At 37.2% G+C, this 19,759-nt stretch overlaps 1 protein-coding gene across 1 annotated transcript in view; it reads right to left on the bottom strand.

Annotated features, from left to right (window-relative positions):
* The window catches only part of LOC118703736 (V-type proton ATPase subunit S1-like protein), a 41,670-nt gene that overhangs the window by 20,319 nt on the left and 1,592 nt on the right, over nucleotides 1-19,759 (bottom strand). Inside the window, exons 2-5 of the mRNA XM_045571690.1 lie at nucleotides 15,107-15,246; nucleotides 4,658-4,698; nucleotides 2,625-2,683; nucleotides 921-1,156 (exon numbers count right to left, since the gene is read on the bottom strand). Of these exons, the coding sequence (XP_045427646.1) occupies nucleotides 921-1,156; nucleotides 2,625-2,683; nucleotides 4,658-4,698; nucleotides 15,107-15,126 (356 nt within the window). The 5' untranslated portion in view covers nucleotides 15,127-15,246. The remainder of the gene's footprint in view (nucleotides 1-920; nucleotides 1,157-2,624; nucleotides 2,684-4,657; nucleotides 4,699-15,106; nucleotides 15,247-19,759) is intronic.

The following is a 19,759-nucleotide window of genomic DNA, read 5'->3' as shown; positions in this document are numbered from 1 at the left end:
AAACAACCAGTATCCTGAGATAGAGGGTTGGGTAAAGAAGACATGGTACATATACATAATGGAATACTATTCAGCTATAAGAAAGGATAAAATAGCGCCATTTGCAATAAATGAATGGAACCTTGAGAACATTATGCTAAGTGAAATAAGTCAGTCAGAAAAAGGTAAGAATGATATGATTTTACTCATATGTGAGATATAAAACTGAAACTCATGAACACAAACAACAATGTAATGGTTGTAGAGGGAAAGGGGAGGAGGGGGAGGGAGATGATTTGACTCTGGGTGGTGAGCACATGTGAAATATAAAGATCTTGTAACATAGAAACCCACACCTGAAACCTATATGTTCATGTTGACCAATGTCACCCCAATGAATTTCATTAAAAAAAAGAATTATCTGACATTTGGCCATTTAAAGGTATTCTAGCATATTTGGAAACACACCATGTTCTGCAACTTCAGAACACTCCCTAAAATCAAATATCTGCCCTGAGCAGGATCAGTCTTCTCCATTCACCCACTGGAATGATTCTGCCCTGTGATATGAAATTTCTTCCCTGATGAGACCAATGTAGTTTGACATCTCACATTTAGAGCTGATAGCATGCCTGAAATCCTTTTCTCTTTTTCAGAATGCATTTGACAACCTTCATTTTCAGAGCCCTGATTTCCAACAAGGTACTGTAATAATCAGCTAAAGGATACAGAAAAAATGTGCTGAGACAAAAAAAATAACACATTTTTAAAAATTAATTTCTGACTTGGTCTTCATTGTAGATTATTTAAAATTTCCTAATGGATGTGTGTCAGGTCATATACAAAGGAACCTACTTCTTTGTTCTGAAATGACAGAAAACTGGACAGTCCAGTTAATAGACTACAATCACCCAAAAGGTGTCATCTGATGGTCAACTTACTTAGCACTTTCTTCACTGCAATTTGAGTTGATAGCATCCACTGTTGCCTTCTGGCCCAAAGTTTCCTCTGTAAGGTCCAGCCAGGTCTGGTTCTTAAACTTAATTGTTATTCTTTTGGCCCAAAAGAGAATGCATGGGATTCCATCCACGGAGACATTGACTGGGCAGTCATGGCTGAATGCATTCCAAGGTTCTTTTACTAAATGCCCTTGTCTGCTCAGATTGTAGTTCAGGGCCTAATTAACCAAATAAACAAAATAAGAGATAAAATGCTTTCTGGAAGCAAAAGGGCTAATTCACCAACTATTGAACTGATCTCTCAGTCCAGAATCCATATTATTGTGGGGCAAAGGAGATAAGTGGACTAGATCATAACAAAATAGGTATACCTAAAAGGTACATGAATCCATTTCCACAAAGCACCAAAAATGGAAAAGACCAAACTAAAAAACAAGCAAACAAAAACCCAACTTTTCCAATAACCTTATTAATATAGACTTTAAAAAGTCACTTGCTGGGACAGAAAGCAGGGATGCAGATATTTAAAGCCATGAAATCATTTTGTATAATACTGTGATGGTGAATAGATAACATTATATATTTGTTCAAACTAATAGAATGCATAACACAAAAAAATAAATCCTAATGTAAACTACAGACTTTAATGAATAATAATTAATCAATATTGGCTCATCAATTTTAACAAATGTACCACACTAATGAAAGATGTTAAATATAGGGAAAATTGGAGGAGGGAGGTACCTTCTATATTTTTTGTTCACTTTTTTTCTGTAAACCTAAGTCTATTAATTTAAAAATTTCATCATGTCATAATTGTAGTCGTCTTCTCAGAAAATAATATTGAAAGAACCCAAATAATGCAGGACTTTAACTAAAGAAATTAATATTAAAGAAAACAAGAGGTTTTTAGAAATCAAGCATAATTCTCCAGACCATTGTGTCCAACAGAACAATCCCCATATATTGGATGTGTTCTATATCTATACTGCTCAAAGGCTGGTATGGCATAATGCCCTAGAAACATAGCCAGTGCAACTAAGGAGCTTAACCTCTAATTTTACTTAGCATTATTTCTCTGGAATTTAAATTAAAATGCCACATGTGGCTAGAGGCTACTGTCTTGGATAGTGACAGCTCCAGATTACTTAATATACATAAATTAGCAAACTAGTATCCTGACATTGTTTTAATTCTTATGAAACCTTTGCTGATTTCCAAGAAGCCTAAAACAAAGCATTTCCATACCTGACTCTGGAGGTCACAAAGAAGATCTACTTATCTAGATAACTACTCCATACCAATTACTCCAGTGATAAGTATAATACAAAGAGAAATTTAACAGGCAGCAGCAATCCTATAGCTTGCCTGTAACCAAAGATAAAATGGTCCAATAGTGATTCTCTTTGGAAAGCAACAAAAGTAAAACTAACTAAAAAAAAAAAAAAAAAAAAAAAGAAAGAAAGAAAGAAAAGTTAAGTAAAACTAACTATTGTAATGAAATATATAAGAGAAGTGAACTTTGGTTTTTCTCAACTATAAGATTATCATAATACATTTCCTCACCCAAAGCTCAAGCAGAATGTTATTTCTTAATAGAATTACTTATATTTTCACAGTGGCTCTGACCTTATTGAAATGCTTAAATGTTTAAAGACATAATTTAGTTTCCTAACATATCCATACCTGTGTGACTGGTATTGTGAAATTCTGGATTGGTTTCATATCTTCATTATTTTGTTTATCTGTCAAATAAATGAGAGGAGTACAAAGGCTGAATACCATTGATTGATTCATGTAACTCAGTTGAGGCAACAGAAGAAAGCTAGGTAGAAAGGGGTGGTACCACAGGAAAAAAAAAAAAAAAAGTAGACTAAGGCACCCCAACTGGGCAGGGAAGGAAGGGCACTCCAATGGCATGAACTTGAAAATGTATGGATGTTGTTAAGACAGCAGCATATAGATAACCAATCACAAGGCAGAAAGGCATATATGGGAACGATGCCAGGTCCCCGAATAGTCAAGGTCAGTGGGAGCACACGGGCCTTGTTATCAATTTATTAGAATGACCAAGGGCCACTCTCAGCATGAGTATAATCAGAATGTCCAAGGACTCTGAGCCTGGGAATTCTGATCAGACCAAGATACCATGAGCGGGTGCAAGGACACATGTAGCTACTATGATTGATGTCACTGTTGGCACAAAGCCTTCTTTGTCTAAATAGTATAAAAGTAGGTTACTGCCCTAGCTGGTGTGGCTAAGTGGAGAGGGCATCAGCCTACAGACTGAAGGGTCCCAGGTTCGATTCTGGTGGAGGACACATGCCCGGGTTGAGGGCTGGATCCCCAGTAGGGGGGCGTGCAGGAGGCAGCTGATTCTCTCTCATCATTGATGTTTCTGTCTATCTCTCCCTCTCTGAAATCAATAAAGATATATATTTTTAAAATAAGTCAATAAATAAAAGTAGGTTACTAACAAATTAGTTGGCTAGAGTAGGCTAGAGTGGGCTAAGGATGGAGTGAAAAGAAGTCTACTAAAAAGAGAAGCTGGGCAGGAGAGACAGGAGAAGCTGCTGAGTCAGAGAGGTCAGGTATGAGACAATATGAGAGGGGAAGTCTAGGAGGCAGTGTGTGGCTGCGCAGATAATAGCTATGGGTACAGAGACTATTGCTACTTTGTGGGGTGGATATGCATTTACCAGCTGGTGTCCGGCTGCCTGCCTGTATGGACTTTGCTGTGGAAACTGTTCTTAGATGATGGTTATATGGCCACTGGTTTCAGCAATAAAGACTCATTCTTATATAGCCATAACTTCTCATAGCTGGGTCTAAGACCCAGCATCCTAGGAGGTCCAGACCCAGGCAGAGGAGCTCAGACCCAACACTTGTTACTAGTAAGCAGAGGATAAAGGAGGAACTTAAGTACTAAGTTCCCAACAGTTAGTACAGTTGGCAGGGTTCAAGTAGGAACCAGCCCTGGCATAATCAAATAAAATAAATTTTTAAAAAATATATAAACTCACAGTACTCAGAACAACTCAGAGCACCAGAGCTCATGCAGGGCTCCTGCTACGTGCTCTGACAGCATACAAACCAATCCATAGGATATTGCTAAGAATTCTTTGAAAAGACCAATTAGGAGCTAGCAAGACTATCCATCCCCTAAATTAAAAGCTGCACATTTCCTCTTGTTCTCTCTTCTCCCTGGTACACAATGGGTTCCTGATGTTCGTTCCTGTGGTAGGAGAGCACATCCCTGCCTCCACTTGGTTTATGGCCATGTGGGCTTCCACACATGGGACTATTAGACTTTAATCCGCTTGGATACTAAATTATTCCTGATTGTAACTTGGAAAGGAAGTTCGGGACACTGGGCTGTTCTTGGAACCCCAGCTACACCTTTTCCAGCACTGGCTTCTCCCAATAAATGTTGGTTCCATTAATCATTTTTTGTTCATGATTTTATTATTCAACTTTGAGAGACATGATCACGGGAAGACCTTCGGCTCCAGTTCGGTATCACAGTGGTAATAATATGCTAAGCGCTGTGAAATATACCAGGCTTGAGCCTCTTTTGACTCATAATTTAGAATACACAAGTTTAAGAGGTTTTCACATGAAAGACTCCTCGTGCAAACACCAGTGCTCAGGGAAGGCCATCACAGACAAAACCCTTCCTCAACCCCCCAAGGAATCATAAAGGCAACTGTAGATCTTACCGTTCTTTTTAACCACTTCTTTATTTGAAGATGTTCGAGAGCTGAAACAAGAAAAATATGAAATTAAAAGATGCTGAACCAATATTTACATTTTAGACTTTATGTTAAGTTTTAAGGAGGATTATTCATTTATTAGTTTTCAGAGTAAAAGAGTAAAACCATCCACCTTCTAACAATAAATTTATGGTTTAAAAAGTAATATATGTTCTTCAAAGAAATAAAACATAATAAAATATTTTACAGTGAAATTTTATGCTACATGTATGAACATATTAAATTGAAAATATTAAACCCTTTTTATTAAAAAGACTCAATTGCCAAAAAAGATATTTCTGAAAATTATGAGAAAAATTATAAAATATATCCTCTCAGTATTTCATTCTAAACACATTCACACCACAATCATATTTCCTTTTTATAAAATTTAAAAACAGATTTTTAAAAACATTATGCTCTGGAAAATGCATTTTTTTTCATTAAAAATATTTCACAAATATTTTCCATGTTATACATATTTTTTCACATAATTTTGAATTCCAATTATGTCAATATCCAATTGTGTCATGAATGTCATACTTTTTTACATTTTATTATATATTTTAAGTTTTTCATAAGTTGTATCTATAGTGTTTAAGAATGCAAATCAAACTCTATATTTAGAAGTTTTTGTTTGATACCTATATGTATGCTATCATATAAACTCATAATATGTTTACAATTAGAGAAATATGTATATTATGTATCATGACTTATATGCAAAACATAATTCTAGCTAAAGAGTTATTAAATCTATATCATAGAAAAGTGCTTTAGAATTATATGGAACCAATTACAAATTAAATGCTGCAACATTCATTTTGCAACTCAATCTATATTATCTAATAAGAATTTATGAAGATGATAAATTGGTAACCATATATAATGTCACTATTAATAAATTCATGCATGCATAAAATTATTGTTTCACTTTACCAGTTTTACTAAGGCATACTTTAAGTATAGTAAAATACATCCATTCAATGTGTACAATTCAATGCATTTGGGCATAAGCATATACCCATTACACCTGCCACAATAAAGAGATCCCAAGTTTCCCCATGCACCTTAGCCACAGGCAACTATAGACTTGCTTTCTGCCACTTCAGATTGGTTTGCATTTTCTAGTATCCTATCTAATAAAAGGGCAATATGCAAATTCACCACCACTCCAACACACAAGATGGCCGCCCCCATGTGGTTAAAAATGGCTGCCACCATGTGGACACAAGATGGCCACCACAAGATGGCCAGCAGGAGAGGGCAGCTGAGGAGAAATCGGGCCTGTAGGGGAGGGCAGTTAGGGGTGACCAGGGTGGCAGAAGAGGGAAGTTGGGGGTGACCAGGCCTACAGGGGAGGGCAGTTGAGGGGGCCAGGACTGAGGGGGAGGGCAGTTAGGGGTGACTGGGCCAGCAGGGGAGGGCAGTTAGGGGTGACTGGGCCAGCAGGAAAGGACAGTTAGGGGCGACCTGGCCAGCAGGGAAGAGCAGTTGGGGGCAATCAGGCTGGCAGGGGAGCAGTTAGGCGTTGATCAGGCTGGCAGGGGAATGGTTAGGGGGTGATCAGACTGGCAGGCAAAAATGATTAGAGAGACAATCAGGCTGGCAGGCAGGAAAGCGGTTGGGAGCCAGCAGTCCTGGATTATAAGAGAGATGTCTGACTGCCCACCGAAATCAGGCCTACACAGGCAGTTGGGCATCCTTTGAGGGTTCCCAGATTGGAGACAGTGTAGGTTGGGCTGAGGGACACCCAACCCCCCCATGCACCAGGCTTCTAGTTATAAATAGAATCATAGAACATATTTTAGAGCTTAGCTTCTTTCAGTCCTAACATAATGACTGAAATTCATTATTGCTATTACATGCATCAATATTCCATTCCATTTTAATAATAAATATTTCATTGTATGGATATACCACATTTTTTATACAAATGGTGAACATTTATGATGTTTCTAGTTTGGGGCTACTACAAAAAAAAAAGATGTCAGAACTGCTGTGTACAGGGTTTTATGTAAAATATATTTTTGTTTCTTTTGAATAAATATCCAGAAGTAGATGGCTATTATGTAATAGAAGTTTAGCTAAAAACAAAACAAACAAAAAAACAACAATAAACAACCTCCCAATCAATTTCAGTGGGTGAGTTTTTCTGTGGCTCCATTCTTGCAACATTTGGTAGTCAGTCTGTTTAATTTTAGCCATTCTGTATCGTTCACTGACAAACCAGTTACTATACTACAACTGTTGAACAAAGAAAAACATATAGGATAGTAACTGGCTTGTTAGTGAATATTAGATGTATAGTCACACCGAGGCAAGCATAGATTTAATAGTAATGCAACTATATTGAAGGGTGAGAGGAATGAAGGGGGAAATGCTTAAAGAGTGTTAGAGACATAAACTTTGTCAATTATAACTGGAAGTGGTTAGTCACTGTCTAAAATGTATAAATTGAGAAATCATCTACGCATACTGTTTACCTACTGTGTCAGAGGGGAATTGTAAGATTGTTCCCAATTTCCTGGAAACAATCCCAGAGATGTATTTAGCCCTGCCCTTGGCCATGTACCATTCAGCACCTCCTGTAGGTGAAGAATATTTCCTTGCCCCATAATCTGACTGGCTACATGTCTTGGTTGGGCCAGTGGGATATGAGTAGAAGCAATAGTGTGCCAGCTCTGCAGTAACGTTAAAGGAGTGGCATTATGTCTGCACCTCTTGCCCTTTTCGCATGCCCAAATAGGGCTGCTCTTTCAAGCTGGGTCTTGGAAAGGGACACAGAGATAAAGCAAAGCCATGGCAGCTCACGTATAGCTGTCAAATTGTAACATCTGCATGTGAAAGAAATAAATGTTTAAGATCATAGATTCTGGAATGTTCAAGTTGTTTGTTACTAGAGAAAAACTGACTAAACAGGAGATAAATTTTTTTTCTATGAGTTATGTGTCTTGAAATCATCTGATTTTTTTAAAAATTCACTTTTGTCGAAAATATTACAGATATCCCCTTTGTTTTTTTCCCCATTGACTCCCTCCACCCTATGCCTCCCTCCTAGGCCTTCACCACACTATTGTCTGTGTCTATGGACTATGCATATATACATATAAGTTCCTGGGTAATCACTCCCCACCCACCCTTCCAACCCCTCATCTGATTTTTTAAAAACCATATACATGCATTATTTTGATCAATTTCTATAATTTATTCTTTTTAAAAAGATGCCTTTATTTAAACTTTTATGCATTAGCATTCTAATTTGTATAACGTCTCTCATGAGTAGGGTTAGCATGATCAGTCCTCTGAGCCCAATCACATCTAGAAGCACTAAGAAATTTAATTTTCTGAACAGTAAAAGTGAGACTCCATCAAAGTAATCATTTAACTATTGTACAAGAGAGAGATACTCTAGCCAAAGATCTCTATCTACCTAAACTCCAAACTCTGCAGTGAAAGTTAAAAAGTAACTGAACATTTGAAAGAAACACTAATGCCCAGAAAATATTTATTGAGGAGCTCCAACTTTTCTAATATCACCATACACAAATAGATTTTTTAAATTTCTTTAATTTGAACTTTATTCAATAATCACATTTCATGATACAGTTTTAATTATTCAATTTTAAAATGTTTTAATGACTAAAATATAAAATTATGAGATTTATTTTACCTAAATAAGATAAAAAATTATCAAGTCATTTGGACACATTTAGTAGAAGATTTTAATAAATGTTTATTGAATAAAAATATATGAATGGATTAATGATTGAATCAGCTACCATATGGTTAACATGTTTGGCTTGAGAGTTTGTTCCACTAACTGAAAATTTCCATATGTTTACTAATAAAAAGCTTTTAGTAGATATCACAGGTTTATTTTCATTTTAATATATCTATGGTCATTAACATACAATAACACTGTTATGCTTCTTTTAAAAATAAATTTAGAAAGGCCTTACCCACACCATAATTAATGAGGTTTTACGGGAAGCCATAATTTCAACCACAGACAAAATATACTAGTATATGCACTTTTGCATCACTACAGAATCTCTGAAGTAGGAACTATCGATAAAAAAAAAAAAAAAATCATCTGTGTGAATAAACTATTTACTGGTTTAAAAATAATTAAACTTACACTGTTGCTAAAGTATTCAGACCTTTCTCCAATAAAAAGGATCTCTGTAATATCAAAAAAGTGTTTAGAGCTCTAGGCTTCTAGTGGCTGGTGCCATATTTCTTATTTACCAGGTATTCCAGTACAAGTCTCTCAAGTATGCCTTCATGAGGGTGAAAGTGAGCAGCCCTTTTATGGCTCTACTGAGGCATTCCCACCATGGCCTACAAGGCCCTGACAGTCCTCAACCTGCCAGCTGCACTCACCTCATTTCACTACTTCCTTCCTTTTGCTCCAGCTACACTGGTATTCTTTAGTTCAGGTCCCCCGATGCTTCATGTACTCCTTCCCTCGTAAGAGTCTTAGCACCTGCTGTTCTCTCCACCTGACATGTTCTCCATCCTCTGCTTCCCCCTAACTCCTAGTTATTTCCTCCATATCATCCAGATCACAGCTTAAATATCACTTTTTTGGGAACACTATCCCTAACTTCTCACACTAGTTCACATCCCCCCATTATATGTTTCATAATCCCCCATACTTCACTTTCACAGCATGTTTCAGTTTATTTGTAATATTAACAAGTAGCCCCCCAAAACATACTAGATTTAAACTCCATGAAGGCAGGAGCTATTGTTCACCACTGTAGAGCCAACGCCTAGGCAAAGTGCCCACCTATTTAAAAGTACTAAGTACTAAAAACACACGTGCTACGACCATGAAAATGAGCTAACAAATTAATGTACAAACAAACTCTGAAAGGGAAGTGGAAATGAGAGATCACACAGGATGCTGTGTGAGAGGGAAAAGATTTCCTTTCTGTTCATGCATAAACCCAAACTGAGGGAAGAACATGTAAAGGAAGAATGATGACCACTACTCTTCCTATAGTTAGAAAACATATACTCATGTGTTATTATGATATTATATATATATATATATTACAAGCTTAATAATATACCCTTCCTAAAGACTTAAGAACCTTAAATGAACCCATCGAGTTGAAAATATTTTTTAATTTCAGATCCATAATTTGAAAGAATATTCACAAAACAACAACTGTTGTTTTCTTCATCTATATATATAAAAGCCTAAGCGACTGAACAACTGAATGACTGAATGACCAGTCACTATGATGTGCACTGACCACCAGGGGGAAGAAGTTCAACACAGGAGCTGCTCCCTGGTGGTCAGTGCATTCCACAGCCAACTGCCCATGACCGGCCAACCTCCTGTGGTCCTGGCCCCAGCCGGCCACCCTGATAGGCCCCAATCACTAGCCAGGCAAAAGGACCCCACCCATGCACAAAATCATGCACCAGGCCTCAGTAATGAAATAATATGCCATATATTACACTCAAATGATCACTGACTTATGAGATTTCTAGAATCCTTTCTGAGGCTAGATTATTTAAACACATTAACCCTGTTTCAAAAAAAGAAGTGGGATTTCTATAGTTTTTTATGTATATTTTACCAATGTGATAATATACAAAGTCAGTCATTTCTGTATAAACCAGGTGAGGAAAGATTGTTAACTATAATCACCTAAGGATTATAGGTCACTTATTATTAGAAGGTGAACCTAAAGGAAGTACTAATTGATTTGAAAACAATGAGGAAAAACAAATTTAAAAAATGTATGTGCTTAAGGTTTTTAATCAGCTGCTGACTTAAGAATTCTTTAACACGGTTTTGGCAAATCATCCTGCTTGCTGCCGTCCTTTGTATTCATCCTAAATTTATTTGTTGAAATGAATAATTCAGGTTCTGAATATTATTCCTTACAGAACAATCTCTATGTGTCCCCTTAAATGGTATGGAAAGAAGCAAAAAGGACAAATAAAACAAATAAAAATTTTGCTTGTTCATTTTAAATACTATGTACTCCACACAATTACTATCTCCTACCAGTTAAAATTATTTAACACCTTTTTGTGAGGAACAGGTTATATATTTCTGAGGTTTTAAATATTTTCCTTACTCTCTTATCACATAATACTGCCAGGAGAAATATGAAAATAACATTTACTTGTAAGTATAAAAGAAATCTAAACACTGATTTAAGTAATTTTTTCAGAAATAATATATCTTGGCACATAATACAAATGTCTCCTGAGTATCTTGAACAAATAACTCTTCCCTTTTATAATAAAGATTATATTTTTATCTCTTATTTATAAATTCTAGTTCAATGATTTTAGTAGGTTCTGAATTATCTAATCTAGTATATCTAAAATATCTAATGTATATTTTGAATAACAAATGTAGCTGTGTAACAATATAAAAATATATACGCCACCTAGGGCCACATTTACACTGAAGTTCCCAGACACACTGCATTAAAAGACATGCAATTTCTCACCTTACATTCTTCCTGGCAAATATCTGTTCCAAGGTTAGTGAAAATCCCACACATACAAAAATAAGTAAAAAACTGAACAAGATTTTTCTTCCCATCAAGAAATGATTCCGTTTCTTCAAACCAAGCACATTTGTTAATGCATAAATGCAAACAGAGCAGAGGCAGTACTTTTCATACTATGTGACTGACCACATAATTAACCAATAAAAAGGAAATGTTCCTAGGATGTATTAGATATGGAGGAGGGTAAAAGGAGGAGCCTGATACTGGTTAATTTGAAATCAGGATTTCAAAAAAACAGGGAGAAACCAATGAGTCTATTTAGGTTAGTTTTCTCAACAACAGCTTATTAGGGAGCAAATATTGGGAAAATCTGCCAATTAAGCTCTGTTTAGAAATTGGCATTGTTTTGATACTCTAACTCAATAAGAATCTCATACTGTTTTGCAGGAAGCTATTAAATTCTCTTCAAAAAATCCAAAAACTATACATTATTACAAGCATTTTTCAGGTAAATAAAAGAGTGAAAATCCTAAAATTTACCTGATTTTACTTGTATCCTAGTTCATACTTTCATCCTGCATTTCATGACTCCATTTGCTGAGAAAGATGAAATGTAATAGTAAAGAACACTGGCTTTGGAGTCGGGCAGCACTCCAGGGCATTCCCAGCTCCAGTTTTGACTAGTTAGTTATGTGATACTGGAAAAGTTCCTTTTCCTCCTGAGCCTAGTGTTTCCATCTGCAGGTGGGGACAAAAGTAGTTAACTCAAAGAATCATTGTGAAGACTAAATGAGGCCCTAAATAGCAGTGTCGTATATAATAAAAGCCTGAGTGGCGTCGTGCAACATCTTCAAAGATGGCTTCTGCGACACTGTCACAAGATGGCTGCCACAAGATGGCTGCCACAAGATGGCATGCCTTTTCTTGCTTCAATGACTAGTTAAAATTCAAATCTTGCTGAAACCGGTTTGGCTCAATGGATAGAGCGTCGGCTTGGGGACTGAAAAATCCCGGGTTCGATTCCTGTCAAGGGCATGTACCTTGGTTGTGGGCATATCCCCAGTAGGGGGTGTGCAAGAGGCAGCTGATCGATGACTCTCTCTCATCGATGTTTCTAACTCTCTATCCCTCTCTCTTCCTCTCTGTACAAAATCAATAAAATATATATTAAAAAAAAATAAAATTCAAATCTTATTCAATAGGTCTGGGAAGCCAGGAGGGGGGCATTTATGAGCTTCTTTGTTTCTCTTCCAGATGGTGCTGATGCTGTTTACCTAAAGATTGTCCTTCTAGCAAGGACCTAGAAGAGCACTGTTCAACCGAAATATAAGGAGAGCTACATATGTGATTTAAATTTTTCTAGTAGCCGCATTGAAAGAAGTAAGAATAAACAGTTTAAATTAGTTGTAATAATATACCGGGAGGGGCAAAAGTAGGTTTACAGTTGTTGTATGGAAACTGTAAAGCTACCTTTGCACATGAAACAACAGAGTTTATTCTGGTATTATGACTTATTAATTGTTTTTGATATTTTCCATACAACTGTAAACCTATTTTTGCTTCACCGTTTATTTTATTTACCCTAAAATATTATGTCAAACATAATTATTTTAAAAATTATTAATGAGATATTTATCTTCCTTTTCTAGTCTGAAATCTGGTGTATAATTTACATTTATACATATCTCAATTGGGATTAACCGAAATTTCAAGTGCTCAGGAACTATGTGTGGCCAGTGGCCAATCTATTGGTCTGGGCAAATACAGAACATCTCCTCCAGTCGCCAGAGCAGGAGTTCGTGGTCCCCAATGAGAGTAGCAGCTGTATTTAACCACATGGCTACCCAATCCCTGATCAGGAGGAGTTGGGAGAGCAAGTACATGGTGATCCTGTTCTGTGATGATAATGGTTCTGTGAACACTCAGAAACCTTAGTTTCTTAGTCCTTAACATTACATAAATCTGCTTCAGTTATATTTTCATGCATAAGCATACGCATAACATTTTTTATTTTAAGTCAAGTGCCATTTTAATATATGTCATGACTTGATGATGCTAAAATTTTAATATAGCACTTTTCTATTGTTGAAGTCTTCTCCCACTTGGTTAAGAATATTTAAGGCAGAATATTTAGAAGCTACTAGATTTCACACGTGTTTTAGAATAGCAGTCACAGTTAAGATGTGATTGTTTGAGAATAGCTCATCTTGTGACTTTGGAGGAAAAAAGCAGTAACAAAAAATGCTAATATGATAGCTTGCAGGCTGTAAAGCACTAGGGTAGCACCTGCCTGGCATGGTACCTGCCTGCTCAGATGCTGAGCAGTGGGTTTCACTAGGAGAGAAAAGCCCTGAGTTTCCAAGGCTATAAGCAAACCTGCTGTTTGCTACCAAAGAAGATATCATTTTTACCTTTCAATTATTCACTATACAAACATTTTAAAGATATTCCAGAACAAGGAGCAGTTAGTGACTCACTCACAAGATATGCAGAAAATGCACAAGCACATGTAAAATATCCCCCCAGCAATCTACACAAGAGAACAGGAAGTTATATATACATGCTGCCTTCTTTCAGACCGAAAACACCTTGGTTTTGCTTCCTTTTCGGATTTACCATATATTGCTAAATGAAATGTTACCTGGAAGTTTGATTATAAAAATCAATCTTCCCATAATCATATTAAAGTATGTTCTCATGGGGCAAATATATGTCTTAAGGAGCATTTAGCATTTGCCAGACCACCAATCTCTATTCATCCAATTATTCTCAGACTGAAAAATCATATTAGTCAGTTGTTCAAATGAATTATAAAGGTCTTTGCACACTGATTCAAAATCCAAATCCATCCCCCTCCTACAAAACCTTGCAGGACATGGCCCTCGCTGGTCTCCCTCGCCTCGTTTTATGCCAGCCCTTCTCCCCACCATCCTCCAGCACTGGCTGACACTCAGCTTTCAACACCCTCCACATGCCAAGCTTTTTTGCACATCGGTGGCTCTGCTCTAACTTTCCCTTTATATTCTCTTCACTCTCACCATAATTATTTCCCATAATTCTCTTCACTACTTGTAGTAAGACATTTATTTTCCTGTTGCTTATTTACGGTGCATTTTCTCACCAGAAGGCCTGGCTCCTTGAGGGCAGGGATTGTGTCTAAATAACTGAAATAAACCTAGAGGCTAAGCTGGTGCTCAATAAAAGGTACTAGATATGTCACATAATTAATTACCACTTCCTGCCTCATGGTTATGACTCCCAGGGCCTCAATATTTAGGCAACTGTAACTAGAAAAATCAACTACCTCAAGTATTCCATCAAATCTAGTAGTTTGGCCCTAACTAGTTTGGCTCAGCTGATAGAGCATCAGCCTGTGGACTAAAAAGTCGGGATTTGATTCTGGTCAAAGGCACGTGCCTGGCTGTGGGCTCGATCCCCAGTAGGGGGTGTGCAGGAGGCAGCTGCATCATTGATATTTCTCTCTCTCTCTCTCTTTCTCTCTCTCTCTCTCTCTCTCTCTCTCTCTCTCTCTCTCTCTCTCTCTCTCTTCTCCCTCTCTCTCTCTCTCTCTCTCTCTCTTTATATTTTTTTTTTTTAATTCAGTAATTTGAAAATGCAAACGGACAAAACCCAAGTTACATCAGTTCATTAGAAAATTACCACAGTATATTTGTACTTCTTGTTCCTCACTGGGGGGTGTGAATCTGTGATGGTTAATTTTATGTATTAAGTTGACTGGACCAGGAGTTGCCCATTCGGTTAAACATTATCTGGGAGTGTTTCTGGAGGTTTCTCAATGAGATTAATATTTGCATCAGTAGACTAAGTAAAACAGATTGCACTCCCCAATGTGAGTGGGCCTCATCTAATTCACTGGAAGTCTGAATAGGACAAAAAGATGGAGAAAGGGAGACTATACTCTCTTTACCTGTCCTGGAGCAGGGACATCAGTCTTCTGCCTTCAAACTCAAACGAGGACTGGAACCACACCCTCAGCTCTCCAGAGTCTCAGCTTGTTGACTGCAGATCTTGGGACTTCTCAGCCTCTATAATTGCATGAGCCAATTCCTATAATGAATGAACAAATGGATGGATGGATAGATGGGCAGATGAATAGATGGATGAATGGGTACATAAATAAATATGTATCTCCTATTCTCTCTTTTTCTCTGGAGAATTCAGACTAATGCAGACAATGACGACTCCTCCTCCTCCTTTTTTTGTGGTGCAGACTCTATATCAAGTTCACAGCCTAACTGCTGCCATGATTTCTACCAATTTTCATCAAATCAACTTCTGAGCTGATTAGAACCAAGTTAGTAAATTAAATACTTATAAGTGCTTTTGATTTAAATATCAATGCTTCTTACTTTAGATTCCCTTTTGACTTCTTGGAACATGGATAATGTAACAAATCAGTGGCTCATATTTACATTCCTGGCTCTTGAGCTAAACTGAGATAGGAAGCCTATTCCTTCATAAATTTGCCCATTAGACAAACATTTATTGTCATGTGCTAGAAGTCAGGAGTACTAGGCAAAAAAGACCCAGTCCTAGCCCCCAAGAAGCTCCCAGCCCAGTGATGTGTAGAAATGTGAACACATAACTGCTGGTTGAACACCTTTAGGATGTTGTACTTAGGAAACCAGTGACCTTCACTTCATGAGGTCAGTATACACCCCTTGGTGCTGGGATCTATGAGCTACTAATTTGGTTTTTATTCTTAACACAGCTTAAAGTAAGTTCTTTTACTTTTAGTACAAAAGACCTTCATTGAAAGGGATTTCTAGATAACAAATGTGGTGTAATGATAGAGGCATGGACTGGAAGGCGGGTTTGTGGGACAGGGAGAACCTAACAGAACTGGGTCCTAGGGAGAAAGAGGCCTCCACCACTCCACCAAGTACCTGCAGGTTTCCCACCTCAACAGACAGGAATCAGAGTTAAAATTCACTAAAACAAAATTTATATTGAGAATATATGTATGAGAATATATGCCCTATACTTTAAGCCATCAGTTATAAGAAGAGCCATATGAATTCTTTGGACAGAAATTAATTAGCACACTTAATTTCATAGAGAGCAATGTGTCCAACTACTCAGTAAAAATCCAAGATGTTGTGTGCTAAGTAATTAAATTTGGAAAATTTAACTTAAAACTTAAGTAAGTTTTAAAATTGGCACATGAACATATTATTCATAGTGTTAAAAATGATACCTATAAACTGGTTACAGATTCATTCATTTGGGTTAGTTTCATAATTAGTAAAGACTGCTAGGAACAAAATAAAAAGATAATGGTTTTAAGCCTGTGGAAAAATTATTCCTGTCCAAAACACCTCATTTCTTTTCTTCCTTCCTTTCTTATTTTATTTCTCACTCCTCCTTTTTTCTCTTTTGTAGTATAAAACACTCAAAAGTTTTCATTTACTTTTATAGTTTTTAAATTTATGCTATAATTTACATATTATTACAAATATAAATATATATATTATATATTTTATATATATAATATATATTTTATATATATAATGTATATATTTATATTTATATTTACATAAGCATATTAGGCTATATATATATATATATATATATATATATATATATATATATATATATATTGCCTAATATGCTAATTGTCCCTCTGACCGTTTGTTCGACCAGTCACTATGATGCATACTGACCACTAGGGCAGTGTTTTCCAAAGTGTGGTACGCGTATCCCCAGGGGTACGGGAAGAGTTTGGTGGGGGTACACGTTGCACCGGAGTTTGGTGGGGATATGCACTGCACTGTGCTTAGCTGTGCCTAATTCTACGTTCTCATGAGTACAAGGGGTACTCAGCATTACAAAAATTATAGAAGAGGTACACATATGTCAAAAGTTTGGGAAACATTGCACTAGGGGATAGATGCTCCAAAAGGTAGGTTAGCTTGCTGCTGGAGTCCAGACAATCAGGACTGGGTGAGATAGGCCAGACATGCCCTGGAGCCAACCTCTCCCAGTCTCTCCCCAACCTCTAAAATATTTCTTCTAATTGATTTCCTTTCAGTGTGCACAAATCTGTGCACCAGGCCTCTAGTCCAGAAATAATCCTGGTGAATTTTCATTTTATTGAGGAATGCAAAGGCTACATGAGTGACCTCCAGCCATTCCTCATCACCATAGATCAATTAGTCCCCACTGACCTCACTGACAGAACAGATCTGGCCTGTCAACCAGATTCTAAAACCTCTCCAGGGAATGAGATTCTAAAACATAATATTCCAGGAAGTAACAGTATCTTTCTTTTCCTAGTGAGAAAAAATTATCTTTAATTTCTTATAACTCAAAGCCTCCTGCTGAAATAGAAGCCTGTTCTTTTGTTTGGTTTTCAGCCAAGGTAGAGAAGACCTGAGGAATAACTTAATATGCATATTAAAATGATAACTCCCCGGAACATCACAAAAGGATATCAAAAAACAGCATTGTCAAGCCCCCGTAGATCCTACACAGAGGTTTAATTATAATAGCAAGGATTTTAAAGATCAGGCCTGAATATTAATAAGATTACATGGCACTACATACATATTTCTTTAGTTCCACCTTGGAATAGATATAAGAAGAAATAACCACTGTACCAAAAAGTAGTGAGAATGAGAAGATAAGAGATCTCATTTTGGATAGCGGAAAAATTATGTTTAATAATTTAATCAGGTAAAATGAGGCACTCAATATTCATCACTAGTATTTATACAGAGCATGTAATTATGGGTCTCACTCTTACTGCTTCCTTTTCCTCACTTAAAGCTGTTAACTTCCTGTCACATTTCCATAGCAACTAATGCCTCAATTTTTACAGCTACAGCACGAGGAATTATTTCCAACTATTCTATATGCTCCACTATCAATTGTCAGCAGTGTTAAAACTTCTGGGATCCTTCGGAAAAGCTAGCTTCTCCCCTACACTGTGTGAAGGCATCACCCTTAGCCTAAACCTCCTCATCAACTGGCCTAATTTCAAAATATCAATCTTTCTTCTTAGTTGACAGGGGTAGGCTCCAAGAGAAATCAAATAATAATACCCTACTTCCCCACCTGAGTGCTAAACCAACAGAAATAAAACTAAGGGTAAGATAAGTGGAGAAGCAAATACCACCTCCATCACTGTGGAAGGCCAGAATGGAGGGCAAAGTTCAGTGCAGGAACAAGATGGATTGTAACTAAATCCCTTTCCTTGGAAGACAGACATGGAAGACTATCCTGGAATCGCTGGACTCTCCATAGGGAAGAGAAGCCTGCCCCAGGAGAACCAGGAAAAACACTCAGTGGGCAAGCTGGGTCCCCACAAGGCAATAAAGAAGAGCTTCCTCAACTTATCACAGATGTCACCCCTCCTCACCTGGCTTGGGATGAGTCAACTGGCAGAGAAATAAGGAGTTACACTAATTTAAATCCTTCTACTTGGAAGGAAATACTAGGAAAGAGGGAAACTTGTTCTCCTTCCTGCCTCTCCCCCAACATTTCAAGAACCATATACCCTATTCTTTGGGGACAAGGTGTCTACTGGTTTCCATATAATTCTAGTAACCCATGGACATGCAAATTATGAGTATTTTATTCTTGCTCTGGCTGGTGTGGCTCAGTTGGCTAGAATGTTATCCCAGACTCCTGTCTAGATCCTCCCCCAAACCCTGGTAAAATCCAACTCTCCATCTACCCAGTCACTACAGTGAATGAACCGGAAGAAGATACAAAACCATGCTGATTTATGTAACTTCATAGCTAGTTTCAAACTGGCCCTCAGAACTGTTCAATAATCTCACATTCCTTTGTCAATTTATCTTTTCACATTCCTAGATTAGAAGGCAAAACATATGTTGAAACCTAATCCCTATCTGGTTTGGTTTTTAATCCTCAACAAGGACATGATTACCAATTTTTTTTCTTTTAGAGAAAGGGGAGGAGGGGAGAGGGAAGAGAAACATTGACAGATATGTACCTTGGGGTGTCCTGGCCAGGAGTCAAACCCGAAACTTTTTGGTGCACTGGACAATGCTCCAACCGAGTCACACTGGCCAGGGTCAGATGATGGTATTAGAAGGCAAGGCCACTGGGAGGTGATTGGGTCATAAGCCCTCATAAATGGGATTATAAAGAGATCCCAATGTGTCAATTATATCTCAATAAAATTTGAAAAAACAAAACAAAAAGTAAATAAGAGTCACCAGAGAGCTGCCTTGGCTCTTCGGGCCATTTGAGGTTATATAATAGCAAAATAAGAATCATTTATGAACAAGAAGGGCTCTTAACAGGTACTGAATCTGTCCACTCCTTGATCTTGGATTTCCCAGTCTCCAGACTGTGATAAATAAATTTCTGTTGTTTATGAGCCATCCAGTCTATGGTCACTTATTACAGCAACCCAAATAGACTAAGTATCTATACCTCAGCAAAACAGGGGTACTAAAAGTATTTACTTTTAGTGTTGTGAGAATTAAATGAATTAATAAATGTAGGGCACCTAAAAAAGTACTATTTAATGCTAGCACTGCTATCCTAGACAATGATTTCACATCGTACCCTCTCTCCTCAAACTTCT

This window comes from Pipistrellus kuhlii, unplaced genomic scaffold (assembly GCF_014108245.1).
Source record: "Pipistrellus kuhlii isolate mPipKuh1 unplaced genomic scaffold, mPipKuh1.p scaffold_m20_p_4, whole genome shotgun sequence".
NCBI lineage: Eukaryota > Metazoa > Chordata > Mammalia > Chiroptera > Vespertilionidae > Pipistrellus > Pipistrellus kuhlii.
Note: the sequence above shows the minus strand (reverse complement) of the source record. Positions and strands in the feature narration are given on the sequence as shown.